Source organism: Anser brachyrhynchus (assembly GCF_964034855.1).
Source record: "Anser brachyrhynchus genome assembly, chromosome: 2".
In the NCBI taxonomy this organism is placed as follows: domain Eukaryota; kingdom Metazoa; phylum Chordata; class Aves; order Anseriformes; family Anatidae; genus Anser; species Anser brachyrhynchus.
In genome coordinates this window covers 32,707,298-32,726,692 of record NC_137695.1, presented here as the reverse complement: position 1 = coordinate 32,726,692, position 19,395 = coordinate 32,707,298, and the positions used below count along the sequence as shown (strand labels likewise).

General features: G+C 36.9%; 1 protein-coding gene across 14 annotated transcripts in view; it reads right to left on the bottom strand.

The window, feature by feature from the left end:
* Nucleotides 1-19,395, bottom strand: part of HDAC9 (histone deacetylase 9) — a 480,503-nt gene that overhangs the window by 200,759 nt on the left and 260,349 nt on the right. For all 14 annotated transcript variants that reach the window (XM_080581240.1, XM_080581243.1, XM_080581231.1 and 11 more), the window contains 5 exons: nucleotides 13,398-13,529; nucleotides 10,472-10,587; nucleotides 4,494-4,616; nucleotides 1,911-2,121; nucleotides 1,319-1,536 (listed from right to left, as the gene is read on the bottom strand). In XM_080581240.1, the coding sequence (XP_080437366.1) occupies nucleotides 1,319-1,536; nucleotides 1,911-2,121; nucleotides 4,494-4,616; nucleotides 10,472-10,587; nucleotides 13,398-13,529 (800 nt within the window). The remainder of the gene's footprint in view (nucleotides 1-1,318; nucleotides 1,537-1,910; nucleotides 2,122-4,493; nucleotides 4,617-10,471; nucleotides 10,588-13,397; nucleotides 13,530-19,395) is intronic.

The following is a 19,395-nucleotide window of genomic DNA, read 5'->3' as shown; positions in this document are numbered from 1 at the left end:
AGATATGCCATCTTGATTAAACATATGGAATGCATACTCGAAGAAAAGCCAACTGGAGTCCTAGTTGAGTAATCAAAACACCCAAGCTGAGAGGGGTTAACATGCAAGGATCAGCTCTGAACTTTGAAGTTTTCTGGTCTTCATTTTTCCTAATTAAGACAAGGTTTAATAACCAAACCACTGTACAAACTATGTACTTAAACTCTAGGTTTGTTTCTAATTTTGTTGGGAATTCTTAGTAGATTCCAAAGAATCAGTACCCCCTGGGAAGTTCACCCTTGTAAGGTGGATTGACTTTTTTTTCTTTTCACATAGGTACAAAGAGTGAATACCCTGCTTTTCATCTTTTCTTCTTTGCCATTAGCTCTTCTATATAGTTATCAAATAAACAAAACAAGAAGTAAAGATGTGTTATCAATCTATATTTGAATTATTCAAGGAGCTCCAGCAAACAACTTTTGGAAGGTTACACAGTAAGTGAAGAAAAATGTTCTTCAGATAAAAGCATTTAATTACTTGAATATTTTCATTTTAGAGCAGGGAACAGCATCGCATTTGTTGTAGAATCATTAGCCTCTGATAAATCTACCTAGATATTGCTGTACTTTGTTTATTAGTGAATGGTCCCTTTTCTTCTTTCTTTCTCCTCAGAAAAATGTGTTACTATACAGGGAAACAGGGGACCAGTTCAACTTGTATCTGATATTAGCAATAGCAAATTCTTCTCTTTCTCCTTCACTGGCATTTTTATATCACCATATAGCTAACAAACTTCTATGTTATCCATGAACTTACATTGAAGAAGCTGATTTGATAAAAGATGATTAAAAAATTATTCAGATTATCAATATATTTCTAACACAAAAAAGATCAATTTCATCAGCTGATTGACTTCAAATGAGTTATATATTTATTCCACATACTGTTCCACAACAAATGAACTTAAAATATGATTCAAAGGCAGCTGAACTGAATGATTTCTGAAACTGGAAATGACAAATAAAAAAAGCTGGATAGACAGCCAGTAATCTTTAAGGCATAATTTACCATTTGGCAGGAAAGCATATGTAAATAAACCTGAAAGATGCTTTGATACCTATTTCATTGAACTGTATTCTTATTGGTGTCAACAAGCATATACTAATGTTGTATCAAAAGCCGAAATTTAAGATCTATATAAAAGTACACTAACTATGCATAAGCAAGGTAATCGTGCAAGAACCTGTCTATTCTCATCTACCATGTGGCACTGACATCTATTTCCTTATTAGTTTTCAACATTGATGTTCATTAGAAATTCCTTACTTTCAGAACTCACCTTATTCATGTGGATCTGTTGCTGGTACTGTTTCTGCTTCTCCAAAAACTGTTGATGTTGCTGCTGGATGACCAGCTGGGCCAAAGTACTCTGAGGAAGAGGAGCTGACTGGGTTCGATTCAGTGGCCTGTGACGAGGCAGTTTGTGGGCAGCTCTTATGCCAGGTGAGACTCTTTCCTTCGCTGCTAAAGGAGACTGTGGATGAAGAGGAACCGCTCCTGCAAAAGAGTGACATTTCACTCCAGTGTGAAGAAAAACAAACTACTGGTTCTAATAGAACAGAAATCTCTCAATAAGAAGAGTGGTGTATGTTGCAGAACTTTGCATCAGTGCTGATGCAGTGGGACGTGTACCAAATGCCTAGCCACGCTGGGAAGTTCAGCAGCTGCAAAAGAATGTGATGAAGTAATCGTTTTCTCTTTTCTGTAATCACCGAATTCTTTCAGGCTAATGAACTCAAGCAGAATCACTAACATGGGAAAACAAAATGCTATGCTTTTCTCTCCCACCCTTCCACTTTTCACAACAGTCAGAATACAAATGTCATTAAAAATATCAAAAATGATTGTTGTGTTGAAGCTTTGATCATTACCAGTCACAAGAAGTTTTTGCTGTCTCATTTGTTCTTTCAGTAACAGATGTTGCAAGAGAGCCTGGTGGCTGCTATTTGGCTTTCCCTCCAAAGCAACATGAGGATGAGTTGAAGATGGAGGAATGCTCCCCCCATACTGTCCAGCCAAGGCCACTCCTTGTCTGAGTGTCTGGGTCTCTCCTTTCTGCTTTTCTTTGAATGATGATGAAGCCTGTCAAAAAAACAATGACACTGGTAACTGTTTTTCATTGACCTGGCCATTTATATCTCCACTTGTCTGATTGTATGGTCTTACAGTATGTTTTCTAAATGCAGAAAAAATAGTTAAAATCCCTCTCTTACACTTTGATTCTGAGATGAAAAGGGAGGGGGAACAAGCCTGTTAAATGTAGCACTGCAAGAAATTAAATAACGAAAGCACTTGGAAAAATTCAGTAATAAAAGCCAAAGCACAAGAAACTACTAGTCAACATTATTAATGAAAAGACAGGACCTATCCTTAAAATTCCTAAAGACCTTTCCCAGCCTCCTGCACAGGAAAATAGGGGATCAGAGGAAATAGTTTCCATTGAGCTTGGAATAGGCAAGGCTTAGTTTTCACATAACTTTCCATCAGACAGCAAGCCAATCAGCAAAACAAAATAATTACCTGTAGTAGTGGTAAGCTATTACTTTTCCTGGAGCATTCCCTGACTCCCTGAAGGACAGCTCAAAACTTTCACCTTTTGCAAAGTAAATTTGTACAGTTAAACTCTGGTCTACTGAATTATCAAGAGCTGTTGTATGTGTGTGGCATTTTAAAGTGCCCTTATAAATTGCACAGTTATTGATTTCAAGCTTTTGGTAAGCTTTGGCCCTTCAGGATTGCATATCTGCTTTAGATTTCTTTGTTCCTAATAAAAACCTAGTTTTAACAAAATGTATTTCTTAGAAGGGTAGTTAAGCTTGAGTAGTAATTTTTACAGTTAACAGAAATAAGTGTGTTGAGGCTTGCTGAAAACCACTTATGGTATGTCATGGTAAAAAAATCTCTCTCTGATAATCTGAATTTCGCATATCGTAACGAGGCAAACCAAAGTTTACACAAATTTTTGGGGGGTGTATGCTTACCTTACCCTCTGTCACTATCCTTCCCTGAAAAACGAACACCTAAGTTAGCTTAACATTCAGTTTGCAACTACTTATTCTGGTAACAGAAGTAAACAATACATGCATAAATCAACCCCTTTATTTTTTCAAATGCCAAAAGTAATATTTGGTGCAAGCTGGTAACATCAAAAGCTCTCATCATTTGAGTGAGAAAACTAAAGATGTTTTCAGTTCCTTTTTCAATGTTATAAAATTTCTTTGAAGCTAGTTATATTTTTGTGAAATAGCTAGGAAATTTTTGATGATATAGACTGGAAAAGTAAGCACTACTTTTCATGTTCAGGTCAAGTTTTCCATCCCTTAAAAACAATAACTTGCTTATAAATATTTCATGAAAGACTTCAAAAGAAGTGATTTAAAGCTTGCACAATTTTACACGCAAAGTTCTATCTAATGTTAAAATGTTGGACTGCAATAATATGCTATTGGTGAGAACATTAAATGTACTGAAAAAGTCATAAAATGGCATGAAACTTTAACCTGCAACTAAGTTTAGCACTGGAATTTAGTAGTACTTCTAACAAACCATAGTAGACTGTATATATATATGCTTTTTATATTCTGGAAATCTAGAATTTTTATATTTTACCAATTCATGTTCTGTCAAATATGAATTGCTAGAATTTCTTCAGAATTTATACAGTGTTGTATAGAACCATCATATAATTTTATTAGTATTTTTACATTTTTGCAGGAAATCAGGAAAGAAAAGTTTTGACCGGTAGCAAAGTTTTCAGTTATTTTACAGAGCCTCAGATTTCACTTCCAGATTACTGTAACTGGCTAGATCTAAAGATCTTTATCCATCAACATGGATTTCCATACATACTGTATCTGTTTTCTTATACATTTCACATACTAATTTAACATAGAGCTCTAAATAAAGTTGATTGCTACAGACTGAACAAAGGGCATATGAATATAACTAGTCATTAAATGTTGTTTATATATCCACAGATTTAATTTATATGATTGATAGTACACCCCTTATAAAACAAACTCAGTTGCAGAAATACAGGGTTCTTCCGCTACCACACTTCAGCCCAGCTTATGTTCCTGTTGGCATCTCATTATAAAAAGTTACAGGTGCTGTACTTTACCAGGTAGGAGTGATCATATAATTTGAACACTTATACTAAATTGTCTCCTCATGTTCTTCTCACCATGTCTGAAATCTGTTACCAGATTTGCAGATATAAATGCAATACATATGGCCCATATTTAGATAAGCTCCACACTGGCACTTATTTGTGATTAAGAATGATTACTGCTTTCAAGTTGTGCCCTTAAATTTTCAGAAGTTGCCCAATGCAAAGAAAGGTCTGGCTCCTACTCTCAATTGCTTGTGTTCCAAAATGCTAAAAAAGAGAATATGCAGAAAATAGTCTTTCAGGGAGCAAAAGTAGACAGGAAGACTTTGGACTGGTCACTTACAGTGATTTGAGTTTGTACTGCTGGAAGTCCCAAGGTAATGTTGGGCAGAGAAGGGGATGTGTACAGACTCAACAAGTTCACTGATTCATCCTGAATCAAAAGGCGTTGCTGTGAAACCAGATGCTGGAATAAAGAGAAAAAACAAAGTATGTATAATCTCCAGGCTTTTTATCTTGGCTACTTTATTCTGGTTGTGCATTGATAGCCAGTTATGTATCATGCATTGGTTTGCATCCCAATGGGGTTCCAGATAAGTACTGTCCCTGTAAAAAAGCTATTGATATTTCCTTCCTTAGGAAAACAACTGGAATACATCTGGGATTATGCCTTGGTTAGTAAGTCAAATTCCTACTCCATCCCAGAATCTTGAGGATTCTTAGACCTTCTCTTCTCTCGTCAACTGCACTTTCACTATTAGAAATTCAGTGAGAGTTTAGCCAATGAATTAAGGACTTTATCTAGCCAAACCAAAGGTGTCATGATTATGGATGTATTAGTTCTGTACATTGCTATGGTTATTAAAGTTTTGTGGTAAGGTATGAAACGTATCCTACCTGGTTTATGTGTTAATTTACCCATATTGTGATATGAGGATGTTTCAGACACATTATTTACTTCCATTAACATGGGAATCTTGGGTAGAAAATGAGCCACATTGTCACATCTGATGTTTAAAAAAATATACTCTCTCTCTGCATATACACAAGAACAGCGTCCCATCATTCTCTGATGATGATGGTGAACCCTCTCACAGCCTAACTCCTTTAAAGTTAAAATCTTTAACGCTTGTTTTGAATCCTTGTGATATAATTTTCAAGGATGTGGAATTGCTGATATATTTTTAATTACTGTCAAGTAAAAACAGACATTCTACTAAGATCACCCTCTGTCTTTCCATTTTAGATTCATTGGGAAGAAACATAAAAAGTTACATTACCACAACAGGAATCTTTTTGATGCCTTTGACTTTCTACTTTAACAGTCATGTTTTTCAACATGTGGTCTAGTATAGTTGCTTGAATTACATTTTCTGTTTAACTCTTGCTTCCCTCCCAGAACTTTAACACAATAAGACCTACAAAGGTCTTATTAGACTTAGGAACTCTGGCATGATATGGTCCCCAAGGGAACAACATCCTTGAAAAAGAATACCCTGTGTAACAGTATGACACAGTGACTGCTTTCTTCCCAAACAAAAAGCATATGGGACTCCAATAATAGACCACCTCCAAGAGGGATACTGCACACTCGGGCTTTGACTAAAGTAAATATAATAACTTGTCAAGCATGTTGTGGGGAGCTGTAGATTTTCCCCTGGACAAACCTGGAATATCAATTAACTCTGTAAAATACTTTGTGCTAATACAATGCAACTTCAGACCATCAATGAAAAGTGGTTAGGCACAAAAACACAGGATGTTATTGCAAAACATAACCTTCCTCATACAGTTTGTTTGGAGATATGACCTATCACTGAGACAATAACAGTAGAAGTCTATCTCTGTAATTTTCTTTTGGTGCCTAGGGAATCTCAACAGATAGCATATGAAACAAAGAAGCTTCACTTGTATATTACATTTATTCTCGGCTAACAGTGTCTTGCCTTGATAATATCCAACTTTGACCATGATTAAAACCAAATATGTCAAGACTGTGGAGATATAAGTGAGGAAGACTACAAAGATTTAACTGGAAAAGGACACTGCAGCACCTCTGATGTGCTTTCTAGAACATCATCAAATTTGTACCCACTGCACTATGTACACAGAGCCACTTCAAAATGCATGTTTCCTTTTTGGTTTTCAGTATGCCACTATTACCTTCTATGATTTGAATTAACAAACATGACTGTGACAGTGTTTATGACAGTAAAACATATTCCCACATTAAGATCAGGCATGACTGTTACACAAGGCAGAATCAATCATGTTACATACCATGCGAAGTTAATGTTGAAAACAGGAACTTATTAGTGAGACTACTTCTATCAAACTTTTTAATACCTCTAATAATCAGTCATTTTCATTTTGGTAACTTTTTTTTTAATAGTTTCAATAAAAATTAGCCTAAATGCCAGTAAAACCTCATCTCCCAATAATAAGTTTAGCAGCCCACCTGCATGGATTAGGGTCCAGTACATGCTGCAATACAACTACATGACCCCAGCTGCAAATTCTCTTTTTACACAGTTGACAATACCCTGAGATGGTAGCACAAACTGGAGTTGCCAGCAGTGTCACTTGGCAGCACAACGGCTAAGTCATGGCCCTCCTTCTCCATGCAGACTTGGTGGTTTGGACTGGCACCTAAATTACGCCAAAAAACAACTGCCTTACTTGCTCCTCCATATACATACTCTCTGGGCCCATGGATCCTGCTCCCTGATGCTTAAAATAGCCTGTCAGCATACTTCCTCTCTTTCTTAAAATAGAGGTATGATAATGAAATGTAACAGTGCAGGATGATCAACAAGTACCCATATTTAGTTATCGTACTTCTATTTTGCTGCCAGGGCCTGCAGAGAAGCAGGAACACCAACTTCATGTACACGTTTATATGCACATCTAGACATTAGATGGGGAAGAGGAAATGGTTTGGCTTTAATACTTGTAAATTGTGAAGCTAGACTAAGTTTTTCTTAGCTTTGAATATTCACTATTACATTCTTATTTCTTATTTTGCTAATTAGACTCTCTTCGCCTACAGCTCACCAGCTGGTCAGAAACTCAGACAATTTGCTGCTAGCCACTTGCAAAGTGTGCCATATTGAGCTGAGAATTACAAACATAGGGCTGTGGGCTTGCACAAATCAAATATACATTTATCTGCCATGTATGCTGCCATACATGTATCTGCTGTATCATACATTTATCTATCACACATGTATCTGTCATTTATGTCTCCTGTATAAAGTGATATTCTAGGAAATGCTGCTCTCCAATAAGCAAATGAAAGAGAAAGAAAATTACCTGAAGCCCACTGATACCACGTGAAAACTTGTCATTGCCTTCAATGGCTTTTGACCAGGCTGCGTATGCCCAAAATTAATCATTTCTCATGACTACGGCAGGTTGTCCCTCCGAACACAAAGGACATGCTGTGCAGGGGATCAATCCTGCTTGCATTTCTCATGCAAGTTCGATTTAGCCCCAGCACAGCAGGTGACCTGAAAATGTACGGCACGCTACATGAGACAAATAGCTACTGCGGTGAACCTTGATGATGCTGGAGAGAAGTGGGCCTAATAAAAACAGCATTTTATTTATAAGGCGCAATTAAAATCTTGAGTTTAACTTTCAAGTTTCATATAATGAGACCAGTGTTTTAAGAAATGGTACTGAAAGTACCATTAGGGGAACTGTGATAGTAAAAGATTATCTGCAAAAATGTACCATTTGCAGAGCACCTTTATGCATTCAAAAAAATGTAAATGTCTGCTCACCAGACTGTCTGCTCCAGAGGGTAAACCATTTAGAGGTCTAGCTATTCAAATGGATATGTCAAAAAGACTTTAAAAATCTGTTTCATTACTGATAATGCTCTAATTCTGTCTATGCACTGGAGTGTAATCATTTACGGTATTGACTCATGTTTTACTGGTAAATGGCTCTGTCATAGCAACCTGTTTTTCCCCAGCAAAAGTGTTTTATTTGCTGCCATGAAAACCACGGCTATCCACCCACTCAGATATGAGCACAACACTTACTGCAAATGTCACAACAACGATTATGAAACAACAGCAATGTGAGTCATGCAGGATTACAGCAAAACAAGTGATACTTTGGGTGATTTTGGAACACTTATCCTATTATTAGAAACTTCTGTACTTTGTGTAACTGATGAAAAATTAATTAGATATACAGCATTGGAGAGCTGGCAGCTAATGCTAAGCTAGCAAAGCGATATGTAGCAGTTTGGTTGCTGTTAAACTACCAAGGAAAATCCCACTGAAAACAAAATGCACTGAAATTGAGATTTATGGAAAAATGTTAGAGCCCACAGGACCACAGTATTAACAGTCCAGTAACCAGAGAGGTAAAGAAATCCCTGACTGGATCCAGAAATGGAAGTCAGTAGTTTCAGTTTTTTAGCTCACTTCCAGCCAGCTGAGTGACTGACTCCAGCACATGGAAATTAAATTTAAAAGGAACTTTTTAGGCTCATTTGAAATTCTGGATTGTGTGGAACTAAACCTACAGATGTCTGGCAAAGTAATGGCGACTGATGTGCAACGCATTTTTCTATTAATAAACAGAGTATAACTTTGTTGGTTCTTGGTATAGCATTTCCAAATCTTCCCAGATTGCCAGTCTGACCAGGTTGTATGCTTGTCTTTATAGTGGTTCAACACTGTGGGCAAATGTCCAGAAACTAAAATGTGCAAAGTAACAAGCACTGTAAACCAGTCTGAGTCATTATTCCCCTTACATTTTGTAGTATCCTCAAATCAACACAAAATCCAATTGGATATGTTTTCCTGTTTAATACAGCATTAACATCCATATATGCCAAACTTCTAACTACAACATTCCCAATATTAAAATATACCATTTAATTCCACAGAACTAGGATCTGATCTTATCTGAATGATGGATCTTGCTCTGCATCATTTACATTTTTTTGCAATCACATACAGAGGGGCTATGAGGCAAGACCACATGTTAGCCATCAATGCCATTTTTTTTCTTTTTGGTTACGGGCCAGAGAGAGGCTACTAATCAGTGTGCAGAGGTCACCCACCTGCCCCCTGGATCATAGTTCACACACACAATTAATTCATTATGGGGAAAAGTCACTGCTGGAGGTTGAACTGCCCATTCCATTTTTTTTTTCTGAGGTGAATGTCCTGCCACTGACCTGGAGAAATAGCTCCATTAGCTAAAGCTCTGTTAAATCACGTTTTCTTATGCAATTTTTTCTAACACAAAGAATATAAACCAACGATTAATAGAAAATTTTACCACCAAAGCAAGAATTGCTATTTGTAAGGACAATGGACACGGAATGTTTCTGAATTTCATTCTCTCTTGGTTGCATTAATTTATTGTCCCTTTACAATGTTGCCATGGAAAGCATGACTTAGGCCTGATGTCTATGGTAAATGAGGTTTATCACAACTGATTTACCATCTGCATTCCTGTCATTATAGGCACGTATGTATGAAACATAATAATGAGTAGTTAAGATTCCTTCCGTGTACAATCTAGCTTCACAAAACAAGTATCAAAGACTCTTAGCAAATCAGTTATGTTGGTAAGCACTGAAAAGATAAGGAAACTGAGGTGCAGCAAAATAAAAGGCAGATGTGAAAAAAGACTTAGTCACTTAACACTGATACTGTACCTAAACAAATCTACTTCAACAGCATCTGAACCCGGGATTGCCTTATCTCCTAAGTGTTAGAGTCAGCAATGATGAAGTCACTCTTTCACATGTGAAAGTTCTTCATTAGCATTCATCATCATGCACTTCTTCAAATTATCCCAGAAGATAAGCCAGATTTCCTCCCACCCACAGCAATATGAGATCCTGAAAACAGGTAAAGCATTGCTATTCTACCTCATCCAGGAAAAGGGCTGCAGTGACACTGCAAACATTGCAGTGATTGTTCATCTCACATTCAACTGTTGTTGCCTCATTAGTTCTTTGTGCCCTTGCTCCCCAATATCTTCCCTAATATTCTACAAAACAGATGCTTCCTAGTTCCTTCCATAGCCTTCATCAGCTTCTTTGGTAGCATCACTGCTGCTTTTGTTTAGATTTTTGTTACCAAAGAGTCTCTTTATTTGCTGGCCTCCTTTCTGAACACATATCTCATATATAACATACTCTGCTGTCAGCCTGCAGTGTCCTGGTATCCCTGATGATTATAATTTCTTCAATTATTTTGCTTGTATGTATCATCAAACTAAAGTTTCAAATCTCTTCAATCTTGCAGTCTGAGCAGCTATCCACCCAATAAAGAGAAAGAGTCTTACCTCAGCTTGAATGCTAGATGGCAAAACTGAGGTTTCGCTTTCTGTTATGCTGCTGGTCGGACCATTGCTTGGGGAACTGGGACCTGATCCAGGGGAGCTGCTACTGACTGAGGATTCTGGAAAACAGATGAAGCATACATTAATTCATGGTTCACACCAAAAAAACACAAGACTTCAATTAACTGGATACACTTAATGGCACAGGGTGTTTTCTTTTGCTGTTGAAAAGTATCTACCAATTATGAATGGGCTATTTATTTACATTAAAGTTTTTTAACTCACTCTCCTTTTCCTTTGTTTTTCCTTTTACAGTGCTAACAAGGAAAGATACTCTTGGTCCTTCTCTTTCTGACCTGTCTGCTTCACAAAGGGTGAATTTAATTATTTAATCATTTTCATGAAGATGGTATGATACTTGGTATCGGGCAAGGATAGACACATAGAACTTGTAAAGAGTGAAAAGGAAAGAAAGACTTTTCTTTTTAATTGCATAGAGTCCTGCCTCTGTAAGAGATCAAAATGACAGAGATAGTAGGCTTGCAAAGGTCATGATAACATACCATCAATTCATGAGGCCTACTGCCATCCCCTTAGTCTTTAAAAAGGGTGCTGGACCTGCCTGTAGTAGACAAATTTTTACATACGCAAGTAATAATGGCAGAATATACACCACTTTCACTGCATCTTTAGTACAAATATGAAGGAATATTGACCACATACAAAAATCTTAAAATAGCATTTTAAAGGCTATATGTTATCTTGATTTAATATTTCCCAAGTTCTGTTTAAGATAAAGGGGAAGAGGATGGTCTAATTGTGTGTTGCTGTATTCAGTCATTCTAATCCTATACTGATATAAATGAAAGTTCTGCACATGGGAGCAACTCACAAGGATAAAGATGAAAGAATGTGGCATTAGTAGAGATAAGGCTATTTCAGGTGATAACTTTCAAATGCAAATCTTCAGGAAGTTAAAATAATGAATAACTAAGTGTGGCAGTAAATATTCTATGGCCAATTCTTTGCTTCTTCACTCTTTCTCAGTTCACTTGCAAAAATATGTCCTCACTTTGACCAAAAATAACAGGAGATTTCCTGGTAGTTTCTTGGATCTGTTGCTGTTTCCTGCTAAAGCTGATTTCAATTTACTGAAGTGAATCAGTACCCAGCTATAGTAGCTGGTCAGGTAAAGTTCTTGCGCTGTTTTCTGACTACTTTTCATAGAGCAGTAGAAACTTCTTTTTTTTCCTCAGTTTTTGAACAGTTATAACAGTACTTTTATATAAATAAAGGGCTATTTTTAGTTAAAAGAATTTTAAAAAGGAGAAAAAAGCTTCAGCCAAATGCTTGATCAGGGAAGCTTTGTTTATGAAAGGTGAAAAGTGTCATATAACAGATATTGATAATTATAATTGCAATCTGTAATGCTTAGAATTATTGTCAGATACAGGAAGTGAACACAGTATTTTTTCTTTTTCAGGTTTCTGCTCTGTCAATGGCTGTAGAAAAGAATATTCTGGGACAAGTAGTTCACTTTATACCTTTCTTGCAAGTGTACAAAATATAAAGAAATCAGCTAAAACTAAGGAAGTGGAAATCAAGAAGCTCATAACAGCATCAGCAAATGGAAATAATACATTAGTTGTAAAAATTCTGATCTGAAAATAATTTATAGGGAATATATATTTATATATTTACACCTGATATACTGTGAAAAGTTGTCATGAGAATTGCATTTATGAGGACACTGAAGTGAATTCATTCATTACGTCTTATACTTCCTTCTTGTTGTGACATAATTCTGATATACCAAATGAATTAAGACATGTCTGACAGTTCAGAAACAGTTCATTGTATAAGCATACAGCCTGATTGTAGTAATACTTGAACAAGCCATGAAAGTACCAAATACTAATGTGAAGTCAAAGCAAGAAACCTCAAATGTTCTTCTCTTTCAAATCAACAAATAAGGTCTTGACTCATTCTAGTCCTGAGCACCAAAATGAGAGAATTTTAGACTGTTTAGTAGCTGGGGTGCAATTCTGCAAAATAATATATGTGACAAAGTTATGACTCTATAACGTCAAACAGGTGAAAGAAAGCTTTGGCATTCACTGTTCATCCAGCCTGTTACTTTTTTAGTTCAAGGGTAGGGAAAATATTGAAAGAAATACTACTTGATGACAAATATTTATTTTGCATTTTTTCCCTCTAATCCCTTTATATTCAGAATCCTTTATCTTTACATGCTAAAAGTTCCCTTTCAATTACCAAGAATACTATCAACTGTGGCCAAAAATATGTCACTCAGTATTTAAACATTTCAACTTTTGCTACTGAAAAAATAGCTTAGTGAGCCCTTACATCAAAATGAACAGATTGACATTTTCAAGCAAGAGAAACCAGCAGGGTAGGACCAAACACAAGATTCCAAAATGGTCTGCGATTAACCTAAGTAACATCAGATAGGTGTGTTTGTGCCTGCTAGTTGCATCTACATTTTCCACAGGAGACAAGAAGTGGGACATGCAAAACCCCAAATGCTCTCCATGTACAGAAGACACAAATTAGGGGAAGACACTATTGTTTTCTTGTTTAATATCCCCTACCATCAACAGTTTACCATTTATTTGTTTTACCTGTTTTCCAAGCACTGTTTTCCACACTGGCTGGAAAGGATGGCTTTCAAATGGACAATGTCTTTTTAGTAAGAGGTAGAAAGCTGAAGATTACAAGTTATTCATACATAGCAATTTCTTTAATATGCTTTTCTTTCCAGCAGCAGGAAAGATTAAAAAGAAAAAAAAAAAAGACGCATACTTTTGTTTAGTAAACAATTTAAATTCCAATATACCACTTTTAGGAGTATTTTATACATGCCTGCAAGCAGTCACAGTTAAGACATAATTTCTCCATTCTTAATTACCTGTCACCTCAAAGAGTCGCTTCTTGAATGAACTGACAACATTTCCGTCCTTTCTCCTGAGTAAAGGACTGCTTCTCCTTTCCGTCACCTTTTGTTTTAACCTTGAACGTACCTTCAAATTGGGCTCTGAGGCTGCAGATGAAGACAAGAAAATGAATGATTATAAAACAAATTATTACTTTACCCAGACACCATTGGCATTCCCTATAGGACCTCATCTGATCCAAGGAGAGCTCAGAGGCAGAGATTTTACTGCCCATTGTCTCCAGTCATTCTGCTGCTCCTCATACAACTCCATCTCAGACTGAAGGCTTGGAAAGAGAGGAAGGAGGCCAAAAAGCTTTGAATCCCAATATTGTTACCATTTTCAACTTCACCTCCATTTTGCCTTCCCCTAATCCTCTCTTCCAAAACAAGTTCAAAATAAATGTGTATTGATGAGAATGCCTCTATTTCTCACCTGCCTTAACTCTATCAGACAACAGCAGAGAAGAGAGGAGGGAATTGTATTCTTATGTTATTTCCTTAACATTAATGCAAAATAACAATAAAAAAAGCCTGTATTTAACATGTAGTTTATGCAGTAATTTCTGGTTTAAATTCTTCTCTTCTCTGTCTCTAAACATTTTTGATTCCTCATATATTCTTGAATTCAAGGCGCAGACACTAAGCTTAGAGCAAAATACTAGAGCAAAATATTTCAGTGGATATGCTGAAAAAGGCAGAAAAGAATTTTAATTATAACACATTGAATTAACTTCTTTTCCTCCCTAAAGAACTAGCCATTACTTTTTTTCCTCATCTCATTTCAACTCTAAAGTTACCCATTAATTATCATTAATATCATTAGTATTAATTAGAGATGACTGAAACTTGTATTCTACACCATTTTAATCTCTCTTGAAGGTGAAAACTTGGATGGAAATACACCTTGGAACTTGGAACATTATAATTGGATTATGGCCTGATGACAGAAATAGAAAGAAGCCTCTATTGCTGCCTTTTGATTTTGGTTAGAAATATAAATTATGACAAGACTTGCTGGCAGAACATTTCTTGGTCAGCAATTTTAGGCCCAGATCTTCAATGTTTTCTCAGTAACACACCAAACAACTAGATTTATTACAGTGTCCTAGGAACATTTACACAGAAAAGCATACGGTCTGAAAACGAAGAAGTAGGATTGATTCCCAGAAAACCTAGGATTACATTTAATGCACCTTGGGCAGGTTCCACCTTTGTTTCCCAAATGGACAGTCTTTTCATGCTAAGACCAGAGATGAAGCTCTGCTGTGCTTCTTATTTTGTGATATTTTTAGCATGATGTTTCATGTACTCATTTATCTGTTCTTATAAGTAAACCCTCTATCAAACAGACTGCTAAGAGCTAGTGAAAGATAATTGTGGAATAGACTTTGTTTGTGTTTCCCCTTCTGGAACTGAGGCTTGGCTAAGCAGTATCTCAAAACAAAGAGAGCTGAAACTGGAATCAGTTCTCTCTCCTATGCACCAACATAAATTCAGCCCCAAAGAAGGAGCAGGAGCTAGCAGAAAAACTAAATAAATGAAATCTTCACTCAATTCAATATTTTACCACTTGTCAGTCTGGGACAGGAACTCAAACCCATGCTTCTAATTCCAATCCTTGCCCAGCATGTAAGATCACGAATTTGCTTCCTGCTGTCCCACTCATTCCCTCAGTGATGAGGACATTAGAAATGTTCATGTGGGAGCAAAGGAACTGCACCTCTGCCAGAGTGCTGCTGTGCCTGCTGCTCCCACAGCCACTTGCTCCCTTCACCAGATACTCTATCACTCTTGGCCAGCTCTCCCTTTAAGTATCTTATGACTTGAGCACATTTCAGACAGATACATAGGCTAGCAAAATAGTGGAAATCTTTAATAATAAAAATATTAACAAGAAATCTTGATTTTATCTGTTACTACCATAATTAAGACCAATGGTTCCTGTACCAGAGACTTGTTTGCTAAGACACCATTTGGTATGAAACTGAAAATATAACAGTGGGCAAAGATTACACTACATGCTTTCATCACAGGTCTCATCCTAGTATGATGACATTTTGAAGAAAAGGTGCTGACCCCACTTGCACTTATGGTTATTTCCATTTGTACTATTCCATAGTCTTAATATTCAGAAAATATTTCTATATCCATGCCAGAGTAATGTGATACAAATCCTCTGCAACATTCACTGGGGAGGTAATCCACTCGCACATGAATGTTTCATGCTCACAGTGATTGCCTTTGTGTTTTTACCACACTCCCATCGTAATTCTGCATCCCAATCAATAATATAAACAGAGGAAGCAGACTTTGTTTTCAGTGTCTGAATTTATGAGGCAGCTGAGAAGACAGACCTTGTATGAAAGATGACATATTATTTTTAAGTGGAAATAACCAATCCTAAAGCGAAAAGGCATGAAGAGTGACTTTTAAATTATAAAATAAACCTCCCAAGACAAAGACAAGGGTTGAGGACTGTGTGCTTCAAATGGGAGCCAGTCTCCCGTGAGGAACTGCCAGCTGCTAAGATGGTACCAGCTGGGACTCGAGGGCTGGCAATAAGTATTCAGATTTCAGTGTGCTAAATAAATTTAACCAATTTGAGAATGTCTGGACAAAGCGCAGAACTGGAAAGTGGGTTCTTGATACCTGTCAGTGGCTGGGCCATTGGCTTGGTGTATGCCTGTAGAGGCGACTGTACCATCATGCCCCACTGAAGCTGAAGCAAGCTATTGCTGGCTGCAACGGGTACCGATCACTACAGCAATCCTACGTGCTTCAGTGCATTCCTACATGCAGACAGCAGTAGCACATCTATAATTGTCAACTCTCTTCGGATTGTTAAAAAGGCAAAATTAAGTATTTTAAGCTTCAAGGATATAGCTATGGATAAAAAATATAAAGATACACATATGTATATATACATATACTGGCCCAAAGCTTATACATGAGATTATTTCTAAATAACTTTAATCCTTTTAAATCTGAAATGCAAATGAGTGAGCAAAGTGAAAAAAATAAATATCTTTTAAACTTTTTTTTTTAATTTAATTGTTCCCCTAATATTTGCAAGGCACTCAGAAAGACTTAGCTGTGAATGCTGAAGAATAATAATTAATCTGCCTTATGTTTTAAATGACTATTTGGTTTGATACTTGAACTCATAGTTCTTAGAACTGGTCTTCAGAGGGAACTGTTTAAAATAACTGTTTTGCATTAGCCACCCCATGTGTATTTCTACTGCACATTATTAGCACCTTTGCTCAGTTTAATTAATCCACTGTCAAAGTTGACTATGTTCATCACCCAAAGGCATTCTCAGTGTAGAACAGGAGTGTCACAAGGGAAGCCAGCACCAAATAACTTGTGAGGCTTAAACTTTACTCACCAGCTTGCCACAGAACAGCTTCCTCAGGCAGATACAAGCCCTTAAGCCCTAAAGAATTAATTTTTTTTTTCCTCTCCATTAATACCACAAAATCATTGAAAAGCCCTTCATGAAGTCTATGACTTTATGTGGTAATAGGACCTCTCCGAAGTGCTGGAGGTGCTGAATGCAGTGGGGTTTGTTGGGTTAGATTTCTGCCACTACAGTGGTAGAAAACCAAGAACACGGAATGCCGAAGATGAGAGAAAAATGGGAGCACACAGCTGGGAGCAGGGCAGATGGGGAAAACAGGCTGCACCTTCTATGGCCATAGGCCGATAGGTTAGGCTACTCATCTAAAGTCCTGCTAAAAGCCAGTATACATCTGATGTAGGTCTAATTGGTCATTATTAGCCTAACCTCTTCAGTCTGCAAATCTTTGCACTTCTACTACATTTAGCACTTTGGGACAACTAATAATTTGTTCCCACTTTGGGAAAGGAAAAATATATTAATTGAGAGTATTTTGTAGGAAAGCAAACAAAACAATACCGTGATTTTCTCTGAAGGTCACCAAAGCCCATGTCATTGATCTTGATGGGAATCAGCTGATATCCATTTGAGTGATTCACTCAAGTGGATTTCAAGAAAGACAAGCCTGAGAATGACTTTGTTTATGCAACTCTGTAGCATAATTTTGAATAATAAGATGTGACAGTAATATGGCTTGCTCAGAGTCTCTTCACTATTACATGGCTTAACATCTCTTTTTAGTGCTAGTAATGAATTGATACTCCTCTTTAAATGACTTTAAGTGGACAACAGCTATGAAAGATACAGAAAGAATCAAACAGCAACAGAAGATATAGGCAACACAAGGATCAATTATCTAACTCCTTGTCATGCATGGCTTGTAGTTATCTCTATGGAACTGATAATTTTGATAATTCTTCCTAGGTGAAGATGAAAGATAGCATCTTCATGATTTTTGTCGTCTTTTATGGTGTCTTGAAATAGCAGAAAAGAAGTAACTAACTGTTTTGTTAAAAAGGAAAACATACAGGCTCCTATATGGCCACATGCTAATTTGATTACAACAATCATCATTGCTCAGGTGAAAGAAAACTAATCTCTCCTGAGTAATATGATATTGAAACACAAGCATGAGAGATATGAAAATGATTCAGTGTAGTCATTGTGTCATATACTGCACTTTGCTTAATATTAGCAATTTGCAGATACTAGCATTAAAGAATACAGCCTGGGGCTAGGGTGCTCCCAGACAAGCTGAGGTTTTCTTTTTTAACAAGGCTTTGCTTCACCATTGTATTTTTTGTTGTTGTTTTTTTTGTTTGTTTGCTTAATTAAACACACACATATTCAAGAACAAGTGATAAAAATCCTTTCTATGCTTGGGGAGAGTACATATATATATATGAAGGGAATGTGAAAGATAATAACATGCTACTTTCTGATGGTTCCAGGAACACAGTACTACTTTTGTATCAGAAAAGCGTGTGCCAACTTCAAATCAGCATTTAATGAACCCAGGCAGGAAATGGGGGATGGGAGAGGGTGTATAGTGAGCAGGTCCTCATCTCCAGTTGAAAGCCATATATAGGAAACCTGAAGAACAGAAAGTGAGCTTTTGTCCAGACTTCCAAAGGCTCTAAAGTGAAAGCATTTCCTTTTCTTAGCTGGTAGGCTGGCTTGAAAAAGCTGTGGGGCAGTCGAGGTAAATGATACTAAATTTGGCTACAAAGAGTTCAACCACAGCACATGCAGCCGCGGCAAAATTCCCATTTTACTTGAGAAAGATGAATTGTTCCCTATTGCCCAGGCTCCAACTGTTATCACTAAGATCATTTGGAAACAACAACATGGACTTCTCTAAAGTATTTAAGTCAACAGAAACAACTATGAAACAAATATTTCATGATTTTGAAGTAATTCTAGCTCTTCACTGGTATCCTCTGTATCTTTAGTTATCGTTTTTTTAAGGTGTGAAGGGTCACATATTAAATTGATTCGAATACATTCTATGCTGTACTCCATGCAGGAGTTATCCCTTGTTTTTTCCTGCCTTATACCTACCAAGTGCCAATAAAGGAATACAGTCAAGAAATCTTTTCCCTTCCCTTCCCTTCCCTTCCCTTCCCTTCCCTTCCCTTCCCTTCCCTTCCCTTCCCTTCCCTTCCCTTCCCTCCCCTTCCCCTTCCCCTTCCCCTTCCCCTTCCCCTTTCTTTATGCTATTCTATTAGAGACCCATGCACACATAAACATTATGTGCTTTACAACACACAACCATGACAAGTCTGTGCCTGAGAAAACTTAAAGTGTAAATTACAGAAAAAAAAGTGGATTGTGTATGGGTATAGATCTTTGGAGGTACAAGAGAAAATAATGAGATGATACTTGTTAGCCTGATGGTGGCATTGCCAGCATACCAGTGGCTTAACCTTTGTCAAGATTCTTTCTAGCACTGAGACAAATGAGAATTTTCTAGAAGATGCTGATTGTGAATAATGAAATAAATTTGAGGTCTCTGTGGTGATTTCCTTTTAACCAGGAGGAGCCGAATGGGATAAAACATACTGTAAAGGT